At 41.0% G+C, this 27,253-nt stretch overlaps 1 protein-coding gene across 1 annotated transcript; it reads right to left on the bottom strand.

Annotated features, from left to right (window-relative positions):
- Positions 1-8,832: 8,832 nt before the first annotated feature.
- LYVE1 (lymphatic vessel endothelial hyaluronan receptor 1) lies at positions 8,833-25,812 on the bottom strand. The gene is made up of 6 exons (XM_037050073.1): positions 25,533-25,812; positions 21,536-21,704; positions 21,287-21,426; positions 11,510-11,806; positions 10,789-10,867; positions 8,833-10,242 (listed from the first exon to the last, which is right to left on the bottom strand). The coding sequence occupies exons 1-6, from the start codon at positions 25,741-25,743 to the stop codon at positions 10,056-10,058; spliced, it is 1,083 nt and encodes a 360-aa protein (XP_036905968.1). The 5' UTR covers positions 25,744-25,812; the 3' UTR covers positions 8,833-10,055.
- Positions 25,813-27,253: the final 1,441 nt, after the last annotated feature.

Below are 27,253 nucleotides of genomic sequence, written 5' to 3'. Positions count from 1 at the left end.
TCATATAGAGGGTTATCTTCTGGAGGGGTAGGAGGAGAATGGGGGAAAGGTGCAGGGATTAAGAAGCATAAATGGTAGGTACAACATAACCGGGGAGGTATTAAGAATAGTATAGGAAATGGAGAAGCCAAAGAACTTACATGTACGACCCATGAACATGAACTAAATGGGATGATTGATGGAGGGAATGGGAGTACTGGGCAGAGGGGGACAAGGGAAGAAAATTGGGGAAATTGTAATAGCATAATCAATAAAATATATTTTAAAAAGACAGATACTAATGTCACCTCAATTTTACAGGAGAGAAAACATTTCTAGAGAGGGGAAATAACTTGCCAAAGTTTACATAGTTCATAAACGACTGAGGAGGGACTCAAATCCACTGTGTGATTTCAGAACCCACCTCAGGTTTTAGTTACTGTGCTGTATTTCTCCTGATGAATTCAACCCATTCTTGTCCATTTCCTACTATCATGTCAGTCTGGGTTCCATGTTAACTCACTGCTCCGTTAGTGTAATGACATCTCAGCTGGTCAAATTACCCTGAAATGTGTCCATTCGGTTCCTCTTCTATCTTGCTGCCAGACCACACAGCTTAAAATGTTATCTTTAAGTTCATGCCATAAAGGTGCTGGTGCTCAATATTAGGCCAGAGCAGGTCAACAAGATGGACTGCAGTCTTTGAGAATCCATTTTAAATGGATGATTTTACTGCACCATCGCCCCAAAGATGTATCTGGATCTTGTAGAGGGTGGGTTCTATACACTACCTTGTTACCATGTCAGTGCAGGTCCCTTCCACACACTCCACCACAGTCCTGCATTGCTGTGTTCTGTGACCACCGATCTCAGCACAGCTCCTTGTGGCCCAATTTTCCTTGGCATACCTCATTTTCACCCACCCAAGACCATTTCAGTTTGACCTCAGGAATTCCCTATTCCTGTCCTTTCAACACTCTCTACCTTACTGAAACCAGAGGAGTCTACTTCCCTGACAACACTTTTTGTCTAGGAGACAAGTTAACATTCTCTTTTCTAGCTGTGAGTTCTCTGCTTTTTAAAACACTTTCCATCTGAAAAACCATCTGGTGTTTCCTCAGTCAGCTAGATCTAATAACTACAGATCAAAGAAGTCAGGTTTTTCTTCATGCAAATACAAAACTCAAACCTTACCGTGATTGTGTATAATGCAAAGGAAGAGCAATCCAATGTGTACTGACAGGACCAGGGGAAATGGTGTGGGGAAGCTCAGGAACAACACAGAGTATGTGCTGCAGTCCTGGGAGCTATCCCGCTCGGTCTTTTGAGTCCTTGTTGCCAGACAGATAGACCAATGGGAAATGACTGCACTACTGGGAGAGAGCAAAACCTAGGTCAGTCTATCACTCTGCTGCGTAGGAAGCAAGGGCTGGAAGCAGTCAATCCATAATTATACTTCCAAGGTGATCTAAAAACTGTCTTTTTCCACATAGTTAACTTGTACTGATTTGTTTTGAATTAGGATACAAACAAGATCCTCACATTCCATTTCACTGTTGTATTTCAAATCATTTAATTTAGAGCAGCCCTCCTCCCCTCCTTTTTTCATGCCAGTGACTTGCTGCAGGAACTTGGGTATGTTAGAGTGCAACCAGAGAAACAGATGAGTAGGAAGTATATACTAAGGAATTTATTGCAAGGAGTTGGATTATCAGTCGTGCTGGCTGCAAGGCAAGTGGGAAATCCATAGGCCAGCTGTCAGGAAGGCTGGAGCTCTCGGGCCTGAGCTGAAACTACTATGCACAGGTAAAAATTCTTCTGGGAAGCCTCACTTCTGCTCTTAAATTCTCTCAACTGAGTGAATCAGACCCACCTGTATTACCTAGAATAATCTCCCTTACTTGAAGTCAATTGTTTATGGATTTTAACTGCATTTCCCAAGTACCTTCACAGCAACATTTAGTATTTGACTGAATAACTCGGGACTAAAACATTTAGCCACATTGACACATAAAGACGATCACACTGGGCCGATTGTTATATAGACAGACTACTATTAGGTAAATCCCACATTCTGGATTTATCTGTCTTCTTCCGTGTGGTGCGTTCCTCCCCATATTTCCTATAAATGCACTTGGGCTTTAGAGGCCTAATTAGATTCAGGTCTGACCATTCTGGCATGAATAGTTCCTAGATGGTGCTGGGTGCTTCATGTTGCACCACATCAGGGGTTGTGAGATCTGCTGGAAGGTTGAATAGTGGGGTTCTCATCTCTATTTCATCTAAGGATTTCATCCATTATGATGGCAGTCTGAATCCCTTTTATTAGGGATTACAAAATTACTTATTTATTAGTGTCACTTCTACAAAAACAACACAAAACACAAGAAAACTTTTCCTTATGAATGGGGGATATTTGGTTACTCTGAAATATAGTCTGTACAGGAAAGGAGAAATGGTGAGTTCTTTCTTATTATATGAAGTCATGTATGCTGTGTGGAATTTAAACTTTTTTAGTATAATTATAAATTGATGGATTTTATATATTTGATCAATTGCATTTAGTATTGCTTTTGATGTTTATATAGTTCCACCTTTGCCCAATGGTAACTGCATCATACTGTCTTTTTGACAAGGTTTTGATAGCTTCCTTGTGTTCTGGTCCTTGGCTTCTTGTCTAGACTTGCCGATCCAGACCTGGATTCAGCCATTCCTCTAAGGAATCCTGGATCCTTTCACTGGGCAGTGGTATTCAGAGGCCACGATCTGGTTGCCAAATGCAGTCATAACTATTGGATTGTCATTGCTTCCAGTTCTTTTCAGTGGACAGAGCCAGGGAATATAAATGTTTGAAAAGAAAATAAGTATCTAGAGCTTGTACTGATGTTCCTAACTTCAATTTAATATCACAAGATTTTAAAGGTGACTTTGATTTTATATTTGTATCTCTTTTTTTTTAAGATTTTATTTATTTATCTCTAGAGGGGAAGGGAAGGAGAGAGGGAGAGAATATCAATGTATGGTTGCCTCTTAAGCATTCCCCACCAGGAACTAACTGGCCTGCAACCCAGGCATGTGCCCTGCCTGGGAATCGAACTGTAATACCTGGTGGTATATAGCACCAGGTATAGCACTTCCAGTAAGTGCTATAATACCTGGCAGAGGTGGCAGTGCCTGGAGAATGTTGTGGTTGCTGGAGGAAAAGGCAGCAGTCTGCAGTGGCCAAGTCGGCATATAGCAAAGTCGCATAGTTACTTGGCGGGTGCAGATGAGGCTATTACCAGGGAAGCAGCAGCAGAGTCTGGCAGTTGGTGCCTTTTGAGTGTGGCAGTTCCCAGAGGATATAGAAGCTGGTCTTAGTGGATGCAGTGGTGCCTGGTAGCTGTGGTGATACCTAGAGAAAATAGTCATGGTGGTTGATGGGAAAGGCAGAAACATGCAGAAGGGGTCCCTGTGCCCAGTGGAAGTTATGAGAATACTCACTGGAGTAGAATTAGACAAGAGCAGTGGGAAAAACCTTAATGCCATAGAGAATGTGATAACGCTTGTGAGCACCTTTGAGTCTCTTGTTTGCAAATAAACTTGGAGGGTTGATTTTGTTCAAGGAACAGGATTCTGCCCCTAACAGATCTAGAGAAATGCAAGTTATACTGGTGCTCCCCAAGCCGTTGCTCCATGAAAAGAAAATAAAGGAAGTATATAGGTAGTGTAAGAAGCATAATTACCTCTGCCCCCACTTATACTTTATTGCTAGCAGCCAATTACCCCCATTGCAAGGTTCTCTGTGGAACATCTTTTGAGCATAGGGCTCAAGCCTGGAGGCTTTTCTCGATGAGGTTAGCAATCCCTCAAGGGGATGTATTGAAAGGGTTATTAGTAAGGGGACATATAGAGGTGAAAGCAAAGATGGGAATATTCTTTCACATTAAAGTTTGAAGTGTTCCTCAGCTCTGGTTGCTACCGTATGGCTTTTCCCTTCCATGCAGATGCAGGCTTCTCAGCTTACTCAGTGAAGTATTACTGTGCCATTTTTGACTCTGATCTCCCTGCATTGGGGTTTTGGACACAGGGCAAGTTCCCCTACTGTAGACAAAGCCACCTTTTGTTCAAAGTAGGGTCAGGTTTGCCTCTTGCCTCTGCCCAGACACTAGTCAATGCCTGGGGTGAGTTGACATCGTCTCTGATTTCTCTTAGTGGCAAATACCTCACTCCACACTTCTTTCCAGATTTATAGCCCAGATATGTTTTCCGTGCTGGATCTTCAGATTTAGACGTTGCCTCCTTATACCTCCACTACATGGAAATTTCTATTGTGTTCTTCTACTGATAGTATGTCTTTAATGGAGAAAACATAATGTGATTAAAAATATTTTGTTATGATACTATAGTTTTATGAAGTTTTGTAGCATATGTCTTTGTTATTACTATTATTATTTGTGATTTTTTAATGAAATTATAATCTTCATAGGTAAAAATATGCAGAAATGAGTACTCTATTTGGTCTTTTGATTTTCATAGAAATTTTACTTTTAATTTTGTCTTTTAAAAAAATATTTTATTTATTTATTTTTAGAGAGAGGGGAAGAGAAAGAGAAAGAGTAGAAGAGAAACATCAATGTGTGGTTTCCTCTCATGTGTCCCTTACTGGGGACTTGGCCCACAATCCAGGCATGTGCCCTGACTGGGAATCAAACCAACGACCCTTTGCTTCACAGGCTACACTCAATCCACTGAGTTACACCAGCCAGGGCATAATTTTGTCTTTTTTTTTTTTGATCACAGAAAAATGTCTTCAACTTAGCCAAAGACTAAACCCAAGTAAAATAACAATTGTCATAGCAATAAAAAAGTCTGGAAATGCCCCCCAGAGGATTCTAATTTTTAGAAAATGATAGTATTTGGCGTGCAGAGTTCCAGATTGCTAAGACTAAAATAAAAATCTAGAGACCAGGGAACCAAAATTTTTGCCAATATTTGTGGCTTTGCGGTTGCTGAGGGAGCTCCACTTTCTTTGACTTGACCACAATCCAACACACACTGAAGTTTCCGTGTTAAAACAAATATTCATATGAGGTTGCTCACAGAGGTGAGTCAATGGCCAACCCAGAGACTAAAGTTCAAGTACAATAGTCTTTGTGCATTCTTCTGGATTGTTCACAGCTGCATTCTATACCCAAAGAAAGTCATCAAGAAAATCAATATTTAGGTCGACAGGAACATTTGGTCTTGTTTTGAATAATCTCAACACTCAGCACAGATTGCTTGATAAAGGTTATGATTTGGAGCTCACGAAATCCCAAAGAATGTATGCATTAATTAAGTCAACAGCATTTACTAAGAGCCAACTAATATGTAGTAGATTTGCATGTACTACACAAGTGCTAAAGGTGAAAGGAAAAATAAAATATGTATCCAAATAACAATAGTACAACATAGCACATGCTAACATAGGCATGTAAACAAAATTCAAAGAAAAGAAATGAGAAGGACTCATTAATGTCGTGGGAAGCAGCCTTCTAAAATGGCTCCCATTGATCCCTACCTACTGGTATTCATGCTCTTGAATAACTCCCTCCTCTTAAGTGTGGGCTAGACATAGAGGGGCTTATAATGAACAGAATATGACAGAAGTAATGGGATGTCATATCCAAGATGAGATCCAAAAGATCATGACTTTATCTTGCTAGCACCTCTTCTCTTTCGCTTGCTCTGATGAAGCAAGTTGACATTTTCTGAGCTGCCTCAGTGGAGAGTTCCACCTGGGAAAGTCCTGGGGGCAACTGTTGGCCAATGGCAAACAAGGAACTGAGTCCTGCCAGCAGCCAGATGAGTGAACTTAGAATTGATTCCTCTCCAGTAGAGCCTTGAGATGGACGCAGTCTGGGTCAACACTTTGGTTGCTGCTCTGTGAGAGCCCTAAGCGGAGGACCCAGTTCCTGCTCTAAAACACAAGACAGTAAATATTGTTATAAACCATTAAGTTTTGGGGTAATTTGTTATTCAGCAATAGATAACTAATATAATCAGGAAGAAAAGCAAGGTTAATGGAAACAAAAGAAACAGTATTTGCAAAGAGGAGAGGGTGTAGATTAAATTGTGGAATGGCAAATGTGTGAAGTGTTTTTTGGAGGAATGAGGTGCGATAAGATTCAAGATGAGGGTTTGAGGTCAAATTGTAAAATGTGTTCAGTGTCATTTGTATCAGTCAAGCTTCCCTCAGAGGAAATAGAAATGTCTCCAACTGTTTCAAACAGACAAAGTTTAATGTGGGGAATTTGGTATCCTTATGAAATTGTTGGAAGGGCTACAAACTAAGTCCAATCACTGCTGTGACTGGAATTGCCTCTCCACATCCAGGAAGCTAGGCTGGATTCTGGGACCTTGCTGAAGATGAGTCCAGTATCTCCAGGACCAGGCTTGCTGCAGCAATAGCATAAAGTTTGTCTCTCCTTCCTCTGCCTTCTGATTCATGAGCGTGTGCATTAATTGGCAGAAGCTAATTTGCATTACATAAATCCAGCTGTACAAAATCTGGGAAAAGTAGTATTACCTTTTCATCCTCTACAATTTAGGAAGCCACACATATGAAATGGATGCAGAATGCCAACTTAGCATACCCACCCAATATAGTGCTGTGTTTGGACTTGCTTCTGGAAAAAATAGGGAGCCCTCAAAAGTTCTAAGAAAGACATAATAAGCTCTATATTACTTTCATAGGATAAAAGTATGGACTGTAGGTATGACAGAGAGTTTGCTGAGACTGGAAATAGGCACAGCAATAGTGTAGATGAAAAGTGATGAACTCAGGTCTGATAAATAGCAAGCAAAGTTCAGAGAATGTATGAGATAAATTGAGTTCATTCCATTTCTGTTAGTATCTAATGTCATCATTCAAGCTCTCTGTCTCTAATTCACATTCTCTAAATGATACTAGTCTAGGGACTAAATTTTCTTACTATAATGATAGTACTACAGCAACTGTGTTTTCCTATTGTGTTATCAAGTCTGATAATTCTTTTTTTGTTATTATGCTTAGATCTCTGTGGTTCAGGCTTGGTGTGGTGCTGAAGTAAAGGAAACATAGCAAAGCAACCATCTGAAGTTTGATTAACCTCAGAATAACCTCTTTCTTATTTTGCATTTCTCAAAAACCATGAAAGAGATTTAAAAATATATGCCATAGCAAAACTTCTAAAAATTTCCTTTTCAACCCTATTTTCATCACAACCTATAATCACTCTGGGGTATCTTCTTCCACATATCCCCCAACTCTCTCTCAACACCTAGCCCCAAGCTGAGCCATCCAGGCGCACCCCCTCTATGGGCTGTGTACCCTCTTCTGTTGTAGTTAAGCCTCGATTGCTGTTGGCATGACAGTGGGAGGGCCTAACCCCAGGCTGATCAACACAAAAACTGGCTTCAACAGCTGTGGATAGTCAGTTGTGCAGTGGCCGACCCCATGGGTTGGGATTTACTTCAGCAGGGCACTGGTACCCACGGAGTTCACCTGTTGAGTCTGTTGCTTGTGGAGGTGGCTCTGGGGCCTCCCAGGAGGTGTAGGCCAAGGTTGGCTGCCATCTGTGTCTTCCCCAGGGCCTCCCAGCATGATCTACAAAGCAATCTGCAGGTGGCTGCTACTTGTGCTGGGTTTGGAAGTACCCAGGATAGGCCAAGTTGAAAGCCAAGGCTGGCTGCTGCTAGTGACAGGCCTGAGTCCATTTAGCAAGAGGTACAGGGTATGACAGATACGGCTTGTTTTAGAGATTTTAGGAAAGTCTGAAGCCAGAGCCAAGACAGGCTGTTCACATCTAAAAGCCACTGGGAACAACTTAGGTGGGCCCGTAAATTAGGTGGGGTGGGGTCTCAGGGATTGTTCTCCTTCCCCCTACCTCCTGGGTAGGGCATACACCTGTCTAAATTAACAGAAGATTAAAGAACTCTAATATGTAGGAGATGCCCATAAGATGTCTCTAGTGTGGGAGATCTGATCATCTGTCAACACATGCTAAAGGAAGACCGCTAACTTACATTTCTTACTCTTTTTCTTTGTCATTTCCCGAGAAATAGATGAGGCTGATAAAGCTTAAGGACTGACAAATTAGAGTTTTGAACTTCAGGGTCAGGCTGGTTATAAATGAGCAAAATGGGCTGGTGTCGGGGGAACAAAAGGCAAATGTGTTCCCAGGTCTATAGGAGAGGGCCCCTTCATTTGGGCGTGAGGGTGCCCAAGTGGAGAGAGCACAGCCTCCTAAAGAGGACAGCTACTGCTCAGTATCGGATAATTATTGATAGGAGGGAATATGCGTTCTCTCTCTCCAGATCGTCCCATTTTTCAAGCATATCCCAAAGTATACATATGTGAACTCTCTTCATTTTTAATTCTTGGCAATTAAACCAGAATTTAGGATGATACCTTGTGGGCCAGCCAAAAAGGACTATGCCAGCCAGTTGTGGCCTCTGAGATAAAAGGATCATGGAACTGGGGGGTGGCACTTGCAAGGGGAAGGAATTGTTAGCAGTCTAAGGAGGAAAGCCTAGAGAGAAGACAGGAAGCTAGAGAAACAGGGCTGATGAGCTATCCCGAATCTCCCGCTTCCTGCTTCCTGTGGACTCTGAAACGGATTAGAATGCAAGACCTGAATCCTAAGAAAAGGGCTTTATGTGCGTGTGTACTTAATCAACTTAAAGTTAAGACCATAAAGCAACAACAGTCCCACATGGTGATACATATACTATTGGGTTTACACTTGTTTGTAGTTCAACAACCATATTTGTCTCTTACTTTTGCAAACAACAGATTACTTTCATTTTGCTTGAAAGGTATAATACATCTATGTAAACAAGAGAGCAAAGAAGTTTTCTAAGTACTTTTATTTTTGGCACAAATATTTACAAATGTTTCTGCACCTCTCAGGTTCTTCATGCTGGAAAAAGGAGAGCTAGTGATACATTCATTAATGACATTAAAAATGTGCATTGGTGTATAAAGGTAATAATGTACTTTTTAGCTATGTTAATAATAAATTAACATTATAATGGTTTCCATATTAGAGAAAATTAATTAATTAGTCTCAGAAAAAAGTAGTTTTAAAAGTGGATAAGCTAAGGATATCAAAACAAAACAATCAGCTTCAGACAACATTGTACTATATGCAATCTTTTGATGAACTATATTCAATTACAGAGTGCAATACCATGTACAGTGCCTGATATATAGTAGGTATTCAGCAAATGTTTGTTAAATGTTATTGCTTTTTAACACAGTATTTTACCTCAGCGATAATTAACTCAGATAAAAATAGAAATTTGTAACAAATATTTTTTGGTTCCTTGTATATATATATGAGAGAGAGAGAGAACAGGAGCAGCAGGAGAGAAAAGAAAATGTGTGTATTTCTAAAGAGTGATTCCAACTCCAATTGCCCAGAGATGAATACTTTGACCCGATCTGTAGTCATAGTCCCTGCTGACAATATGCTGTCATTTCCTCAACTTCATTCTTTTTCTTTGCTTTGGTTTTACAGAGATCAGGTCTCAAGTCACGGGAATGTCTATGGCCTTAAGTTGCTAAAGTTTTCCTTCCTTCTTTTGCCTTTGCCTGGCTCAGAAAAACATGCCAGGTGGTGTAAATGTTTCCTTTTCAGAGCTGAAGAAGGGATCTGGGCTCTGGAGTCAACAGAGAAAGCCTTGGTTTCTGTGGCTTCTTGGCTCTCAATTTACCCATTCTCAGCCAGACCAGAGGGCTCTTTTCAAATGTGCCCTGGTTAGCTGTTTTAGGTCCTTGTGCTTTGAAAAGCTCCTTTCTCCCACCGGGATATTATTAGGACATAATGAGGCTAGAAAAGCTGTGGGAAGCTTTAGAGGCAGAAGGATAGGACCCAGCAAGTCTTGCAGTAAGAAGGGAATTTGCTGTGGTTACCTACATAGTCCAAAGGTGCCCTGAGCCGATTCCAGGTAGGAAGCAAGGCTGGACTTTCTTGTTTGGTTCTTTGGCTCTCTTGGTTTCCCCATTTGGGGCCAGGATATGTATCAGGAGAGAAATCAGACTCAGGTGTGTCCTCTCATTTCTTTCTCCTCTAAACTTCGGCTTCCAGGCATTGCACTGTAGTTTTTGGAGGACTCTTGGGCTCTTCTGGCTTTTTATCACTTTTATTTGGTTCTTCATTGGGGTTGCTATTATCTGCCTTCTCCTCCTTTACTAGTTTGGTTTCAATCATTTCCTTCTGTGGATTTTTGTTTGTAAAAGGGAAGGCCTTTACATACCTGTAGGCATAAACATAAAATCAAAGTGAGAGGCTCCTGTGTGATACATATAACAATAAATAATGCTTTGTCTGTGATGTCCGTGTTGGCACAGAATACTGGATGCCTCTATTTCAGAGAGATGCTAACACACATGCACTCAAATACATTAACACATCCCCATTCTAATGGATTGATTTAGATGGAATAGTAAGCCCAGAGGCCAAACTTTAGGCTGACTTCACAACCCTCCCGCTCAAAGCAAAGAATTGAAAATCAAATAAAACATATGCATTTTCCTCAAGATGTCAGTGTTTTCTTTTTATTTCTTGATTTTCAAAGGGACAGCCATTAACCTATTATACAAGCCTGGATGACAATGCGTGTGCTGAAATAGTCAGGAAGACTGGATGGTAGGGAGAAGAGCTGCGATGAGGGAGAAAAGTTACAATATAAGAGGACTGCCATCTCCATTTTGACCAGAAAAATGCTAATAACAACTTTGGAAAAACACAAGATAGGGAGGTCACAAAGATTACGAGACTAACGATGGACCAACAACCCTACCTTTTGACGTAGCAAATGCCGAGACCAGCTGCAGCAGCAAAGAACAGGAGCGCAAGCACTAGTAGAGCCGTGGGAACACCTGGAGGAAACAGATATGGCCTGTCGGTCCTTCACTCGGACGGTGCTGTGCATGGCTGTTTTAACAATTGAGTCCTCACCCCCGATCGAGATACAGATAGTGAAGGAGAAAAGCCTTTTCTATGATGGCCCAGGGGCCACTTAGGATGTTGGATCCACATCTGCTTCTTTGCCTCTTGCCTATACAACCCTTGGCCTTGCCTCTCATATTCTTTCTATTCTGTAAGTTGCGATATGAGTGAAAGAGTCCATTTCCTCTCTGTGGCTTTGTGAGGATAAGTTTGGAGCTAACTAAGCAAAAAGAAGTGTTTATTTTTTAATAAGAAAACAAACTTTCTAATCATATGCATTTAGGGTATATACTTGAAAAACAACTTTTGCACATTAGTTGTTAGTAATATATTTTTAAAGTCTTTGAGTTTGACAAGTGAAACTATTTCCTACTCAAGATTTTTAGTTTAATCATTAAGGGCTTTTTTTAGAGCTCTCAAATTCTATGACTATGAAGTTGAGTTTGCATTAACCTTTTATTTGTGTTTGGCAGGTCCTGAGTGCCCAATCTGGAAACAGTCTAATTTCTATGTATTGTCTGTTATACACACACACACACACAAACACAAAACACAGACATGGAAAGCTTTACCTCCAAACCCAACACCTTCATTTTTGAATCTTGATGTATATTCACCCTGTGATTCGGTTTCTGTAGATATTGTGGTAGTTTCCATAAAAACTTCTGTTATGCAAATTAACTTCGTTTTTCGTGGAGAAGTAGAAGCCAGAACAGGAGGAGGTTTAGGGGAGTGAGGGACACCAGCAGATAAAGCTGGGTGTCTATTGTCACTGCCATCCATTTCTGTGGTGTATGTTGCACTTTGGGTGTCGAATATGGGATCTTTGGTGGTGATAATCTCTGGAGAGCATGAGTTAATCCAAATATCTGTTGGGGAGGGAAAAATAAAGTGACCAGTAGTCTTCTAACTGATCTTTCTGCCTCTAGTCTTACTTCCTACACTTGATCTTAGCAAAAGGCCAAGAAGTGATAGTTTTACTTCCTTGTACTGTAGCTGGAATAGTCGTACAATAATGTGGATCTAATCACATACTTCCTTCCTTAGAATCTCTTGGTGACTGCCACTACTACATGGCTTATGAGGCCCTCCATGATTTGGGCCAGCTGACATGACCAGCCTCATCTGATCAGTCTTTCTTTCCTTCCTCCTACCATACTGAAATTCCTTCAGTTCTTTGATAGGCCTTCTTTCACATCTCTCACAAGCCTTTGACCTTGATGCTGTCTTCCCCTGTAGTAGTCTTTGCCCCCTCTTTATTTAGTTCTTATTTATCCTTCAGGTCTCAGATTGGACATCTCTTCCTTAGGCAGACTTGATGAGTAGATTGGGTTCCTAGGCATATGTTCTTGTGCCTCCTTGGATTTCCCTTGCCACAGTTTTCTCATTACACTCCTCCCCACTGGCCTGTCTTTGTCATCATGATGTGCACTGTGCCTGACACATAGTGCATGCTCAGTATTTGATGAGTAAAGGAAGGAAGGAAAAGTGAAAGGAAGGGGAGGCTAGGGAGAGCAAATATACACACAGGACACCACTCCAGGACAAAGGTCTACCCAAACCAGATTGCTCTGCGCTCGTCAAAAAAGGGTGGGGGAGGTAAGGGAGAGAGGTAGGTTTGCTTTTCACTCTGGTAGAGAGGAAACTAACATTTGTTGAGCATCTTGCTCTGAGTCACCATAGCACTTCATTTAATAGTTTTATCAAATCTCCACTTAGATAGGAGGAAACTGAAGTTCAGAGAAACCGAAGGACTTGCCCAAAGTCACAGAAGTCATAAATGGCAGAGCCATGAATACATTATAATATGAATTGGCACCTATTTAAAACACTTCATTATTTGTGGGCAGCTGAAATGTTAGCTATAAAGAAAAGTCATTCCATTCATTTTTGAAAATTAAATTATAAATCAAGGTCATGGATATTATAGTACTGATAAAGCGTTTGACTACGTACACATTCAGCCAGAATTTTATGCCATTCATTTTACTTTGAAAGACCTCTATTCAAATAAGCATCATCTTTGACTTTCTCTGCCTGAACTTTTAGCTACACTTCTCATTTTTGAGCAATACTGAGTTCTTCCCTCAGCAAATGAACCTTTTTTAGAGAGAGGAGAAGGGAAGGGAAGGAGAAAGAATGGAAGAGAAAGATCAATGTGTGGTTGCCTCTCATGTGTCTCCTACTGGGGACCTGGCCCACAACCCAGGCATGTGCCCTGACTGGGAATCAAAAGAAAATGAACCTTTTTTTTAGTATCACAGAAAAAAACAACTACTGAGTATAGTACATTATGCTGGGAACTGAAAATATAGAGATAAATACGGTTCCTGTTTCCGGAGTGGAGAATTTTGATATGAAGAGGGGGAGAACACTGGGGATTCACAGAGGATATGGCATTTGGGTAGGGTGTGGAAGATTAATGTGTTCATTCAGCAAATATTTATTGAGCTCCAAGTCTGGGTAGGCACTGTTCTAGTCGCTAGGGACATGGTGCCAATGAGACAAAGTCCCTGCTTGTAAGGGGCTTATATGCTATTGGAAGCACAGAGATAATAATTTTTTAAAAGCCAAAAATGTCAAAGGATGGTAAATCTTGAGAAGAAAGTTGAACAGGATAAAACTTAAACTGGAAAGGGTAGGGAATGGGGGCGGATACTCTGGGTAGAGTGATAAGAGAAAAATCCCTTTGTGGAGGTGATAGTTGAGCTGAGACCTGAATGATGGAAAGTAGCCAGTCATTGAAGATCTAGAACAAAAGAATTGCAAGTAAAGAGAACAGGAAGTTCAAGAGCCTGAAGTTGAATGAACACAGCACGTTTGATTGGAGTGTGGGGGAGGGGAAATAGAATGGCTGGAACTGGGGAGCAACTCACCTAGTATGGAAGGGGGAATAGAATATCCTAGTCAATTTGAAATAAGCATGGTCCAAGAATCGAGGAGTTTGAAAGTGTATTTATGTTAGAAAAATGAAAAGGAGCACTGTGAAGCTGGAAAATAGGGAGTGTGTGTGATTGGCGGCATGAAAGACTGCAAGCAAGAGATGAGATTGGGAAGACAGCTTATAGCCAGAGGATTGAGATTCATAACTGTCATGTTAAGGAATTTGGAATTTATTCTGTAGAAGCAGGAATTTTCATCTGGAGTCTAGAAACTGATATACAAAAGTTCTCAACTGATATACAGAAGTTCTCATACATGCCCACTTTTTTTATTGTTGTTCAAGTACAGTTGTCTCCATTTTCCCCCTAGTACCCTCCCCTGCCCCACCCATCCCGCCTCCCAACCTTGAGCCTGCCCTCTTTGGCTTTGTCCATGTGACCTTTATACATGGTCCTTGATGACCTTTCCCCTGTTTTCCCCCATTAACCCTCTTCCCCCTCCCCTGTTGTTACTGTCAGTTTGTTCTTTATTTCTATGTCCCTGGTTATATTTTGCTTGCTTGTTGGTTTTGTTGATTAGGTTCCACTTATAGGTGAGATCATATGGTATTTGTCTTTCACCATCTGGCTTCTATGTGCAGAAGTCTTTCTAGTTTACATCATATTCTTAAATGGGAAGTTATCTAAGGTTGTAGAGCAGATTAACATAATTATTAGTGGAGGTGTGTGGAGTATGAAATACAGAGGAAAGACAGTACAATCCAGAAGTGAATGAGATGATTGCAATTACATGAAAATAGGGGAATCCGGAAGTGTCTGGACTCCTGGAATTTAGATCTTAAAGACCTTTGAGGAAAAACTGATTCTCAACTCTGGTTGTGGGTTGACTCATTTGGGAAGCTTTAAAAAAAGCTCAGAACCCATTTCAGGCCTATGTTACTGATGTGTGGTTATCACCATGGAAGGTGCTACAGGGAAGTAACATGATTTAAGATTTAAATCCTGGCTCTTTCCCTTATTAACTGTGGCCACAGCATGGTACACCATAAGAATCAGTAGAAATGATACACTTGTGTTTTTTTACTAAGGATTAATGAGATAGTAAATGATACGGCCTAGCACAGTGTATAAACAGAATAGATAAGATCATCTCACTAAGTGTAGGCAAGAATGCCATAGTGTGAGAGAACAGCAGCTGTTTGGTCCTGTGGTCCTTAACCGGTCAAGGACACAATGTGTCTCAATTGGAAGTGTTAGGACCTGGCTCTCCTTCCCCTGCAATCTATAAACGTAATTTCTCTAGAGTGTACCAAGTGCTCTGGTAGGTATTAAACACAGAGTGGGGTTGGAGTCCAAGAGGAAAGATAGGAGTAAAGGGTGTAAGCAGGATTTCTAGAGAAGACGACATTTGAGATTTGAATAGAGAGAGTTAGTCGGGTGGAAGGGGCTGGGCACGGTGGCAGAGGGAACAGAGTGAATCAGATGGTGCACACAGCGCTTTACAGACCCTTTGATCTGGTCCCCAAAGCTGACAAAGGTGGCGATAGCGAAAGATCCAGCAGGAAAATCAGCGTTAAAATCACTCTGATCCCCAGACCTCACAAGATGGTAATAAAAAAGGAAGTTACAAAAACAAAGAAGCATAGGGTAAGTTTAGGATTAGCATTAGGATGAAGGTTAGGATAACTCTGATTTTCACAAAGATGACAGACAGAAGCAGGTAAACCTAATTCATTTCAATAAAACACTATAACCACTCAGAGTAGTGAATTTTTTCAAATCACTTTTGTACACAATTCTTTGACAGTACATCTTTAGAGGGATATCTTCTAAGGACTGAATAAAATGCAAAAAAAAATATCCTATACTCCTTTCAGTAGGTTTTTTATGTCTAATAATGTTGATTTTGTAATTTTGAAAGCATTGAGAACAAGAAAATATATTAAAATTATTTATTGGGAACTAAGATGTTTCACATAAGAAAAAAGATACAAATAAAAGTAAACTAAGGAAAAACTTGAATTGTTAAATTTGGGCTCTACATATCAATAAAAATCCATAATTTGAAAACACATATGTGTGTATGCATATGTGTATATGTATTATTTGTGTGTTGGGGGAAATCATCAAGAGGATGTGACTGCCTGTTGACTCGTTTGTTAGACCTGAGTAATTGAAGGCTCCTCACTCCCTTATTGTCCTTGGAATGTGCATTCTGCTTTACTTCCTGGTGCTAGAAGCTGCCCAAGAACCCAAACTTGAGACAGTAAGGTGTTGGTTAAGACCATCTAGATGGTGTATATGACTGAACCTAGTTAGGGCCTCCTGTGTACTTGACCTAACCCAGTTAAGGCCTCTGTATAAACTGATAAGATTTTGGCAGCCAATGTAGTAATCTACCAGTCTTGAGGTCACCCAAGACAAGACTCATAAGTAAGTTTCTTTTTTTTTTAAAGCTACCACCTACCAATCTGGAGTGGTTTGCCTGTTACTTTAGTCTCTCCCTGCCTTCTGCATACAGGGACCAGTTTCAAATTATACCTGGGAAGATTCTAAGGTTGTGAACTAGCAGTATGTATACAGATATTCTTTTTAGTGGACAGCTGGGAAATATATATATATTTTCTAGCTGTGCACAAAAAAGGACTGAGAAGCAGTGCAAATCCAGTAGTAGTTATAACAACTTGCATCCAGATCTTGGTTTTTAATTAACATTCCCCACTTTAAAGAACCAGAGCTCCTTGGAGAAGTAAATGGCTGATAATACGTCTGGAACAGATCAAGTACAAGGTGAGCCTGGGACATGTTATTATGCCAGAAAATAAGGATTTGATCAAATACTAAAGAGATTATGGATAAAAGCCAACTAAAAGGGGCTCCTACTTGACAAATTTGGGACAGTTTGAGCATCAAAAAGGATAAAAATTGTGTTCTGGCTGGTGTGGCTCAGATGTCTGGGCTATCATCCCATGAAACTGAAAGCTTACAGGTTTGATTTCCAGTCAGGGCACATGCCTAGGTTGCAGATTCTGTCTGGCCAAGGTGCATAAGGGAGGCAAGGAATCGATGTTTCTCTCTTGTTAAGTGGCCCCAGGCCCGGCACTAGCAGCAGCCAGCCTAGATTCACAGCTTGGCTTTACCTGGGAATCTCTAAGCCCAGCACAAGTACCAACCATCTCAGATTGCTCTGTAGCTCAGGCAGGGTGGCCCCAGAAAGAACACAGGTCGGGGCTCACCTTGGCCTGTACCTCCTGGGAAAACCCCAGGACCTGTGTACCCAGTGGACAGCTATAGACCACATCAGAGCACCGCCACCCTGCCCCTGTACAGCTGATCTTTCATGAAGGATAGAGGTTGGTGGTCAGTGGTTACAGCCAATTCTTGCAACTGTCTGGGTAAATCTCTTTCATTGACCTGCCAACAGCAACCAAGGCTCAACTACAAGAGGAAGGTGTACGCAACCCACACAAAGGGCATACCTCAAACACCCACCTTGGGTGATAGGGGAGGCTATGCCACTGGACCCCACAGGATACCTACTACCTTAGGCCATGCTACCAACAGGGAGTCATAACAGCTCTACCTAATGCATAGAAACAAACACCAGTAGGCTGCCAAAATGAGGAGACAAAGAAACATGGCCCAAATGAAAGAACAGATCAAAACTCCAGGAAAAGAACTAGATGAAATTAAGATGAGCAATCTATCAGATGCAGAATTTAAAACACTGGTTATAAGGATGCTCCAAGAACTTAGTGAGGACCTCAAAGCATAAAAAAGATCCAGTCAGAAGTGAAGGATACGCTAATTAAAATAAAGAAGAATTTACAGAGAAACAACAGTAAAGTGGATGAAGCTGAGAATCAAATCAATGATTTGGAACAACCAAAGAAAGCAAAGAACAACCAATTAAGACAATGAGAAGAAAAAAGAATTTGAAAAAATGAGGATAGTATAAGCAGCCTGTGGGACAACTTCAAGCATTCCAACATTTGCATCATAGGGGTAACAAAAGGAGAAGAGAAAGAGGAAGAAACTGGAAATTTGCTTGAAAAAAATGTTGTAAGAAAACTTCCCTAATTTGGTGAAGGAAATAGACATGCCCATCCTGGAAGCACAGAGAGTTCCAAACAAGACGGATGCAAAAAGGCCCACTCCAAGACACATCATAACTAAAATGCCAAAAGTTAAAGACAAAGAGAGAATCTTGAAAGCAGCAAGAGAAACCACATTATTACCTACAGTGAGTTCCCATAAGAGTATTTGCTTATTTCTCAAAAGAAACTTTGCAGGCTAGAAGAGACTGGCAAGAAATATTCAAAGTCATGAAAAGCAGGGACCTACAGCCAAGATACAGAAAGTTTTTTGATGGTTTCCAGATGACAGGTGGGTATAAGAAAATGGGTGAGGAGGTGAGGGGATTAAGAAGCACAAACAGGCAGTTATAGTATAGCTATGGGGATGTAAGTACAGTAGAGGAAATAGAGTAGCCAATGAACTTACACTCATGACCCATGAACATGAACAATGGTGTGGGGATTGCCTGAGGAAGTGAAGGGTTCTAGGTGGATAGAGGGGAAGGGGGAAAAGTCAAGACAACTGTAATAACATAATCAATAAAATATAATAAAAAACTATAATAAGATATCGCTTCATACCTGTTAGAATGGCTATTGTCAAGAAGACTGGTATTAACAAGTTTGGGAGAGGTTGTGGAGAAAAAAGAACCCTCATTCACTGCTGGTGGGAATGTAAACTGGTGCAGCCACTGTGAAAAACAGTATGGAGGTTCCTCAAAAAATTAAGAATACGGTTACCATGTGATCCAGCAACCCCTCTTCTGAGTATCTACTCCAAAAATTTGAAAACATTTATTTGCAAAGATATAGGCACCCCTGTGTTTATTGCAGCATTATTCATGATGGCCAAGACGTGGAGAAAGCTGAAGTGTCCTTCGATAGAGGACTGGATAAAGAAGATGCGGTACGTATAGGCAATGGAATACTACTCAGCTATAAGAAAAGGTGAAATACTGCTGTTACGGAAAAGACTCAGACCGAACACTGGAGGAAGCAAAGTGGAACCTTTATTACGCATGGGGACCCAGAGGAGGCAGTCTCCAAATTCTGGGCTCTGATCAGCGGGGAGCAATTGCTTATATAGGGTGAAGGGCAGTCTGTCACTTAGACCGTTACTTCTGGTGCGAAAGTAAGCAGCAGCTTACAGAAGCAAGAAGCGAAATGTCATCTCTAGCACACAGGGGCAGTTGTTCTCTCTGGTGCACAGGGGCAAGCAAGACACAAGGGAAAAATGAGCTATAAACAAGTCATTCCCTGGGTGCTGTGCTATGTGTTAAAATAACTGCCAATTTCCTTTAACACTGCCACTTGTGACAACATGGCTAGACCTTGAGGATATCGTGCTAAGTGAAATAAGTCAGAAAAAGTCAATAACCATATGATTTCATTCATACATGGGATATAAAACTGAAAACACCAAATGAACAAACAAGCAAAAACTCAAGTGCAGGCACAGTATGGTGGGTATCAGAGGGAAGGGAGCTGGAAGGGACAGTAAAGGGTAAAGGGTCAAATGTATGGTGACAGAGAAGATTGACTTTGGGTGGTAAACACATAATGCAATGCACAGATGATGTATCATAGAATTGTACAGTGGAAACATAATTTTGTTAACCAATGTCACCCCAATATAATTAACTGAAAAATGTAAACCAAAATAAGACACACACATAAAAAGAAGATAACCATTTTTACAAGCTCCCCCCTCTATAATAACTGATTCCAGCAAAGATCATAAATGGCTGCTTAAACCATCAGGTGAAAGATAGTCGGGGGTCAGAGTATTTGCGTGGTGCCAAAATATCACACCATAGACCACACACTGAAAGGGGAAAACACATCTTGGAGTTCATCAGAGGGGTCCGGCAGTCACCGTCTTAACCAAATGATCAAACTTATCATATTAATAGTGGGACATATGGACATTAAGTACCTTTTGTTGGTATGTGATCCAAGGTACATGATATCATCTATGCAGGACTTTTGCTAAAAATATCAAATGTGCATCTAACTAAACTTCTAGACCTAACTTTAAGTATACAGGAAATATAGGGGATAGAAGTACAAGTTAAATAAAACTGTGAGGGAATTCATGTACCCATGTCCTCTCTCTCTAACTCTGTTATGTTGAGTTTCCTACCTGGTGATCTTACCATCACATTGACAGCTGGCAGAAAGGCCAGGCAGGTAAAAGGCCAGGCCATTTGACAGGCATGGGCTGGCTACGAGATAAGTGAGATAAGCATTCCTGGGGAATCACCAATTCCCCAGCCAAAGGTGATACAGGTTGAAGGGGAGAATGGTGGTGAGAAAAATGTTGGAAGGAGCCTTATGTTCCGGTCTTGACTCTGTAGTTGACTGTAGGACTTTGGACAAACCAAACCTCCATTCTGAGCTATAGCGTTCATGGTTTCATCTGTGAAGTGAGGGAAGTAGATGAGGCGTTTTTCAGGTTACCTCCTATGACAAAGCCCCCCAGGTCAGAGGACCGCTTGGACCCTGTGTTGCCTTTGGGAAACACTGCTGATGCCATTTTTCTCTTGGATCTTAGAGAATGATTTTGGAATCTATCCTTGTGTATGGCCAACTCAGCTGGATGACCTTTAGAAGGTCAGATATTTGAATATGTATGAAGAGAAATAAATCAGGCAGAGGTTCTTACCAATCTGTAAGAACAATGAGTATTTAGTCAATGAAAAAGGTTTCTAAGAAGGTATTTAAACCTTCCTGGGAAGCTAAAGCACTGGGGGTAAGGCAACCAAGGTCTCCAAGCAAGGGTGACGGCGTGGCTGTGAGCAAATTGGTTCTACTTTTTAGCTTCATCTCCTTCCTCCATGAAATGGAAGTCAGGTGTTGTTCTAAAAAAATGTGAAGTGCAGAATCTGAGTTTCCTCTCCTGTAAAGGAATGTAGGATAATGGAACGAGTATGGTTTTAGAGTCAGATCTCTGTTTAAATCTTTATAGTAATGAGATCTCAGACAACTGTACTCATATCCTCCGAGCTGTCTTTTCTGCAAAATGAGGATGATTAAACATATCTCACAGGGAGATTGTCAAGGTTCAGTGAGATAACACTACATTACTTTGTCTGTAATAGATATTTCCTTCTCTTCTTGTCCTTTACTTTATAGGATGGAGTGGGGGCAGGGTACTGGAGCCTTCTGGGATGTCCTTCCCCTGATATTGCTGGGCAGTCACATTTTCCCTAAGTTTTTCTTCCCAGGGGCACACTGCCACATCTAGCTTGGCCACACAGTCAGTCTTGGGAGAGTTAAATAACCATTGCTATGACTGCTGCTGCATGGAGTCACCCTTCCCAGGTATGTTGTAGAGCTAGCGAAGCCTGGAGAAAACATGTCAGATGGAGAGTCTGCAGATCTGACTTACCAGACGAGTTGTGACAATAGGCCCTAGAATTTTGGTTGAGAGACCTTCTCCAAACCAGGACACCCACTCCATTCTTTCCACACTTGGGGTTTGGGAGAATCCGAGGGATGACTAAGAACTGGTCTGAAACCCATCCGTAGCTGTAATAGAATACACATTTGTTGAACAATTACATTTATCTCTATGGCTGAACAGAAACACAGAGCCCAAAGAGCTCTGGCCCTGTTTGTGAATCCAGCTGTTTCTTACCTGCAAGTCTCAAAGCTAGACTTCCATGCTGCTTCAACCTGGTCTTTGCTGGCTAAAGTTAGTCCCATCAGCCTACAGGCCTCCTGGGCTTCTGTGAAGTTCAACTGCAGGACTGTCTTTTTTTCCACGAGGGTGACCCCCATAATTCTGCATGGCATTATGGAAAGCTCTGCAAAGGAACCACACAAACCCTCAGTTTGCTGCTGTCCTTGTCCAGAGCCCTTAGGCTCTCTTCTTGGCACGGCATCATTGTCTTGATGCAGCAGCGAGGTCACTTGTGGCTGGGGTTAAAGTTTAGACATAATGGGACACAGGCCAGACATTTCTCACAAGGACAAACTGCTGGGTTAGTGGGTGCTCGGTCTCATCCAAACTGTACCTCTCATCAGATCCAAGTCCACTCTGTCGCACTGCATTGAGGTGCTTTGTTCATTACGTGGAAGCTTCAGCTACCAATTCCTGGGTTGGAGTCTAGGTGATTCTGCTGCTGCGAACCTTTTTGGAGTCTATGAAATGAATGGTCTGAGACTTTGGGGAACATAAAATTCAGGTCTCTTGCTAATAAAATAGCGATACTCCAAACTAATGTGGATTGGAGATAACCCTATTTCAGAGATGGGTTGAAAAATGTTGCACTTGGTATAACCTGAGGTTTTTCAGGCCCAGATCTTCTCTGACCATTGGGGGGCAGACTTGCTCAGAAGTTCCTGGAGGAGCTGGGCAGTAAACCTTGCATGGCAGAGAAACTAAATGAAGTAGAGTATTGGAGTCAGACCTGGATTTGAACCTAGCCTATGTTTATCGCTTCCTGGCTCTGTGACCTTAGGACTAGTTATTTTTATCTGTTAGCCTCAGTTCCCTTATAAAATTGAGAGAGTAACAATATCTATTGTATAGGGTACTGAGAGTTCAATGAGTTAATTCAAATAAAAATGCCTAGCATATTGCCTGCTACCCAGTAGGTGCTGAATAAATCATAAAGAACATTATCATTATGTTATCTTTAAAGCATTTTGCTTTTAGTGCTCAAATAGTTTTCCTGTAGAAGTGGAGGCACTTGAACTGTTAAGATGTGAATAATATTTTACTCAAAATCTAATGAATCTGAGAGTTCTTTTAATCCCTTCCTTCAGAGTTCTGAGATTTATAGACCTATATGAAATCGTCAGTTGCAATACATTCAGGTACATTATTCCTATTGGGTTTCACCCACAAAAGTCCATATAAGTGTGTTTCAATCTTCTGAGTAATTGCTTATACACAGATCTGTGCATTGGATGCCCAGTCAAATGCTTCGACCACTTTCTAGGTTAGAGTTTAAAGGAAGTTTCATCTGGAAAGCAGGGAAGGAGCATTTCTAAGTCCTCCATGTGACCTTGCTGTGCTCTGGGTAAGGGACCTGGGGGAAGAAGTCCGTGTATTATGTACAGTACTCATGGGTGGCCTTGTTTGCTTCCAGACCCTGCTCTCACCAAGGGAGAGACCTGAGAGCCAGCACCCCGATGCGAGTGTTTGTGACCAAACAGCCTCTTACATGAGAACCACACCGATATTAATGCTGACTTCTATAATCTGTTGATGCTACTCTGTGCCAAACACTGTCCCTTTTTTTAACAGAAAATTGAGGCTCAGGGAGATCAGTAAGTTTCCCAAGCCCAAGGATCTAGAGTAACTAGTGGAAGACTGGTGGCACAAACCCAACCACGACTGACTCTAAACCCCAGTCCTAACCAGCACACTGTTCTGCTTCCCACTGTGCTACGGGGAAAAATGGACACACACAGACACACACACCTAGAGCTGAAATCTGGGAACACACCATTAGTCCTGGAATTTGCTTCATTTAGCCCATGAACTTGTTATTGCTTAAGCCTCTCAGGGCTATTTTATTGGGGGGGGCAGATACTTGCAGATTTGTTAATTACACTCTAAAGTGGTCTTGATACTCTCTCATCATATCTCATTTTAACTCTAAATAATATTAGTAGTAGTAATGGCAGATCTATTCTGGGCAATGGACCTAGCTTTGGGTATTTCTTGTAATATTAATTGGTGGTGGGACCTTGCGCAAGTTAGTGTTCTCAGCTGTAAAATTGGGATGCCACAGCTTCTTCATGGAATTTTTGTCAGAGTTGAATGAGATAACTAGTACCTTGCAGAGGCTGAGTCCATAGTAGGCTGTTAATAAATATTAGTCACGCTTAAGTATTTTTTAATTTTATTTAAGGACAAAAATAGGTAGCTGGTATCTGAGGGGTACACCAGTAATCTCTTAAGTGTCCTCAGGAAATGAGGGGCATGGTAGAAACAGTATATGCCTAGTCACTGGACTGAGCTGAATTCAAACCCGAGCTTTATTATGTACTGCCCCTACAGCAGGGGTGTCAAACTCATTTTCACTGGGGGCCATATCAGCCTCACAGCTACCTTCAAAGGGTCGAAATAATTTTAAGACTGTGTAAATGTAACTACTCCTTAACAGTTAAGGAGTTGAAATTACATTCGGCTCTCTGAAGGCCGCTGCAAGGCTGATGTGGCCCCGGGTGAAAAGGAGCCTGGCAGCCCTGCTGTATGGCGTCAGGCACATCACCCAGCCACACTGAACCTGTTTCTTCATCTATAGAATGTCTTCTTGAGATATTACTCTCCAGCATAGGGACACCGTTTCCCTTTCAAGTGCTCAGATGTTTATTTTCCCAGAGCCGCAATAAATGGTTTGTGGTAACAATTCCTTTTTAATATTTACTATATATCAAATATATTTTAAATACACATACACACATACATGCCCTTAACTCTGTGTTTCTGCATAATAGGCCCTGGAGAAGACCAGCTCCCACTCTCATCCACTCATCTTCATCAGCCACTGTTCCCTCAATCATGTTCTAAATAACTTTTAGTTGTTTCCAAACATTTAATTTCCTTAGGAAAATTTTGCCATTACTGAGGAGGGTTCGAAGAGTGTGAAAGAGTCATTGTCAAAGACAATTGAGTAATGGTGGCATTTGGGGGAGAAGGCCATTGCCTTCTGAGGGGTATTTCAAAGAGAACCAAATGCACTAGACAGTGACAGTTCTAGTAACTGTATTAAAAAAATAAATTATATAACTTCTAGCTTTTCTTATAAAATTAAATATAGTAATATATGAGTCAAGTCTGGGTGTCAGTTCCTGACCTTCTATATCTCAGAGCACCTTCCAGCACCAGAACACACAATTTTCTTTTAATGTACTCAAAGTTTTATTTGCCCAGAGCCGAAATGAGTGTTGTGGTTAAAATTTTTTTGCCTACAATGCAGAGTGAGGTTACCACTTAGGCATCTCAAAGTCCAGAAATCATTTCTAGTCATTCTTTTGGTAGAGAGCTGATGGCTAATTTTTAAACCTATATTTCACGCTTTTTTTCAGTTTATTTGTTATTTACTGCATATTAAAAACATATGCATCCCCTGCATACACAGAGCAGGCATAGTGTCTGGTCCAGGAGATCCTGAATATGTCTTTAATAAGCAAATGAATAAATGTTTTACCCCATTAAAAAACATATGCATCCCATGATAGCATAATAAATTAAAATTAAAATAATTATATTGTCACTAACAAAAATTTAAAACAGGCCAATATTCCGTGAAAGCTAGTCATTTTCCCCAGGCTTAGTGATTGCTTTAAAAGTTATATAGTCATAATTGTCTTCTTTAGTGAAACATTTTAAAAAACAAATGATGTCTCCTCAATGTTTTGTTTCAAAATATCCTCATTAAAATAGTCCATAACCAAAAATGAAAGCCAAGATAACGTAAAGGTAAACGTGAATCATTTTGGTGAAGCTGACAATATGGGGAAAACATTTCTGGTAGACCAGTACTACCAATTAGATCTTCTGTGGGCATTGAGGGTCGCCCCCACTCCCAGCAATCCACAGTCAAGAACTTAGTAGGCTTAGGACAGGTTGTAGGATTTTGCCTTGCCTCAGGCTGGCATTCTGCTAAGAAACTTACCTTGTACCTGGAGAGAGCCTTGGACCAAGAGCCTTGTGGTCCAGATGGAGTCAAGAAGCAGCACCAGGCTGAAGCACTTGATCATTGTGCCAACCCCTTCAGAGCCAGAGAAGCACCTCAGACAGCTTGCTGGCAGCAACACAAGCATACAATCACCAGGCGGGATGGAGACTTCTGGAAATATGTTGGGGCCCCCACTTCTCCTCTTCATAACTGAGACATCCGGATTTCCCTGCTTTCAAGCTTCTGACTTGTCAAGGTCACTGGGGGAAATGAGTGACGTCCCTTGAATGCTCAGGCTGCACTTTGTGGATAGCTTTCTGGAAAATTTAGCTAATGCTGACTCAGAAAACACAAAATGAGGAAGGCAGATAGCACAATGTGAACTGCTGAAGGTTTTTCCCATTTCCATATTCCTTGCCACTGCTCACCACCCCCACCTCAGTTCTCACATGTTCATTGTCATTGCCTGTGGAGCCCATTCATTTATATACTCGCAGGAATGTCTCTGTCTCTAAAGGAGATTAAACATGGCTTGTGCTTTTTCTCTCACAATCAGGGAGGGTTTTTTTTTCCCCAGCTGCATATTCTTGTGATCTGTGGGGGAATGATGCTAAGGGTCATGAAAGCAAATGCCCATTTACATACCAAAGACAGATTCTTCATACCTCCTTTTGGGCTTCTTTTATACATTTAAAATTTCTATAACACTACTGGTGATGCGATCCCTTCTTCAAAGAAACCAGACACGCAAAAAATTCATATTTAAGAAATAGAAGTGTGGGGGGATTGCAATTCACAAAATTAGTCATTTTACACTTTACAGTAAAGGATTTTTGACTCTACAACAGGAATTTCTACAGAGGCCCTTTACAATAACTTTTTCTTTAATAACTTCTCTTAGAGACCAAATAACTTCTCTGGCAGACCAAAATCCAACTTGGACTTCCCCTTTCTCATTTGACAAATGTGAGGTTTATCTGTACTGTGTATGAGCAGATTGCACTCTCTATTTTCCCAACTGCATTTTCAGTGGTTGGTTCTCCATAGTAATTATGGAATTCTAGCCTTGAGCAAATGTTCATGAGTTTTCTCCAAAATCAATGTCATTTAAAGAATTAGTCTATAGATAACTAGTTTATTTCTATACAAATGGTATCCCTAAGTTCAGTATCTATACCAAACAGAAAATACCAATAACAAAAGGGAAATCTGCACAAACGCAAGGCAACTTCTAAGAGACTAGGGGATAACCCTTAAATATCTCTAATATCTAAATTCTTTAATTTTAGATCTCATTAGTCAGGTGAGCATAAGCCTCAGGTTATGGGTACCTCAGAAATATATGTGACTATCACCATAGAACTAGGTAGATAGGAAAGCAGGTATCATATCCTCTTCATCACCATCCTTAACGCCCTAGCATCATGCTTGAAAAAGAGCTGGCCTTCAAGCATTTGCTTAAGTATGACAAAAAGAAAGAAGGAAACAAGATAAGAAGGGGGACAATGAATCATAGAAAACAAAGCTTTGGATGGGAGAAATAGTTTATGAGAAATGAGATCAACCTAAATTTCAGAAACATATCCTGAGAAGGAAAATTACTAGGTAATGGGTCTGCCTGACTGTTCTGGTACCTAATTATGAGTTTCTGGAAGAGAAAACAATCTTATTTTGGGGATCTCTCTATTGAAAGAAATTAAGTTACCATTGGAATGTGA

Source organism: Sturnira hondurensis, unplaced genomic scaffold (genome assembly GCF_014824575.4).
Source record: "Sturnira hondurensis isolate 20B ecotype Veracruz unplaced genomic scaffold, ASM1482457v3 Scaffold0006505, whole genome shotgun sequence".
Lineage (NCBI taxonomy): Eukaryota > Metazoa > Chordata > Mammalia > Chiroptera > Phyllostomidae > Sturnira > Sturnira hondurensis.
Note: the sequence above shows the minus strand (reverse complement) of the source record. Positions and strands in the feature narration are given on the sequence as shown.

Excerpts from the sequence above, each read along its gene's own strand:
- LYVE1 (XM_037050073.1), bottom strand. The coding sequence starts at position 25,743 with ATGAAGAGGAGAAGTGGGGGCCCCAACATATTTCCAGAAGTCTCCATC. Across the intron at positions 11,807-21,286 it reads CTATTGTCACAACTCGTCTG|ATATTTGGATTAACTCATGC; the intron begins GTAAGTCAGATC and ends CCTCCCCAACAG. Across the intron at positions 10,868-11,509 it reads TGAAGGTGTTGGGTTTGGAG|GTGTTCCCACGGCTCTACTA; the intron begins GTAAAGCTTTCC and ends TGTTTCCTCCAG.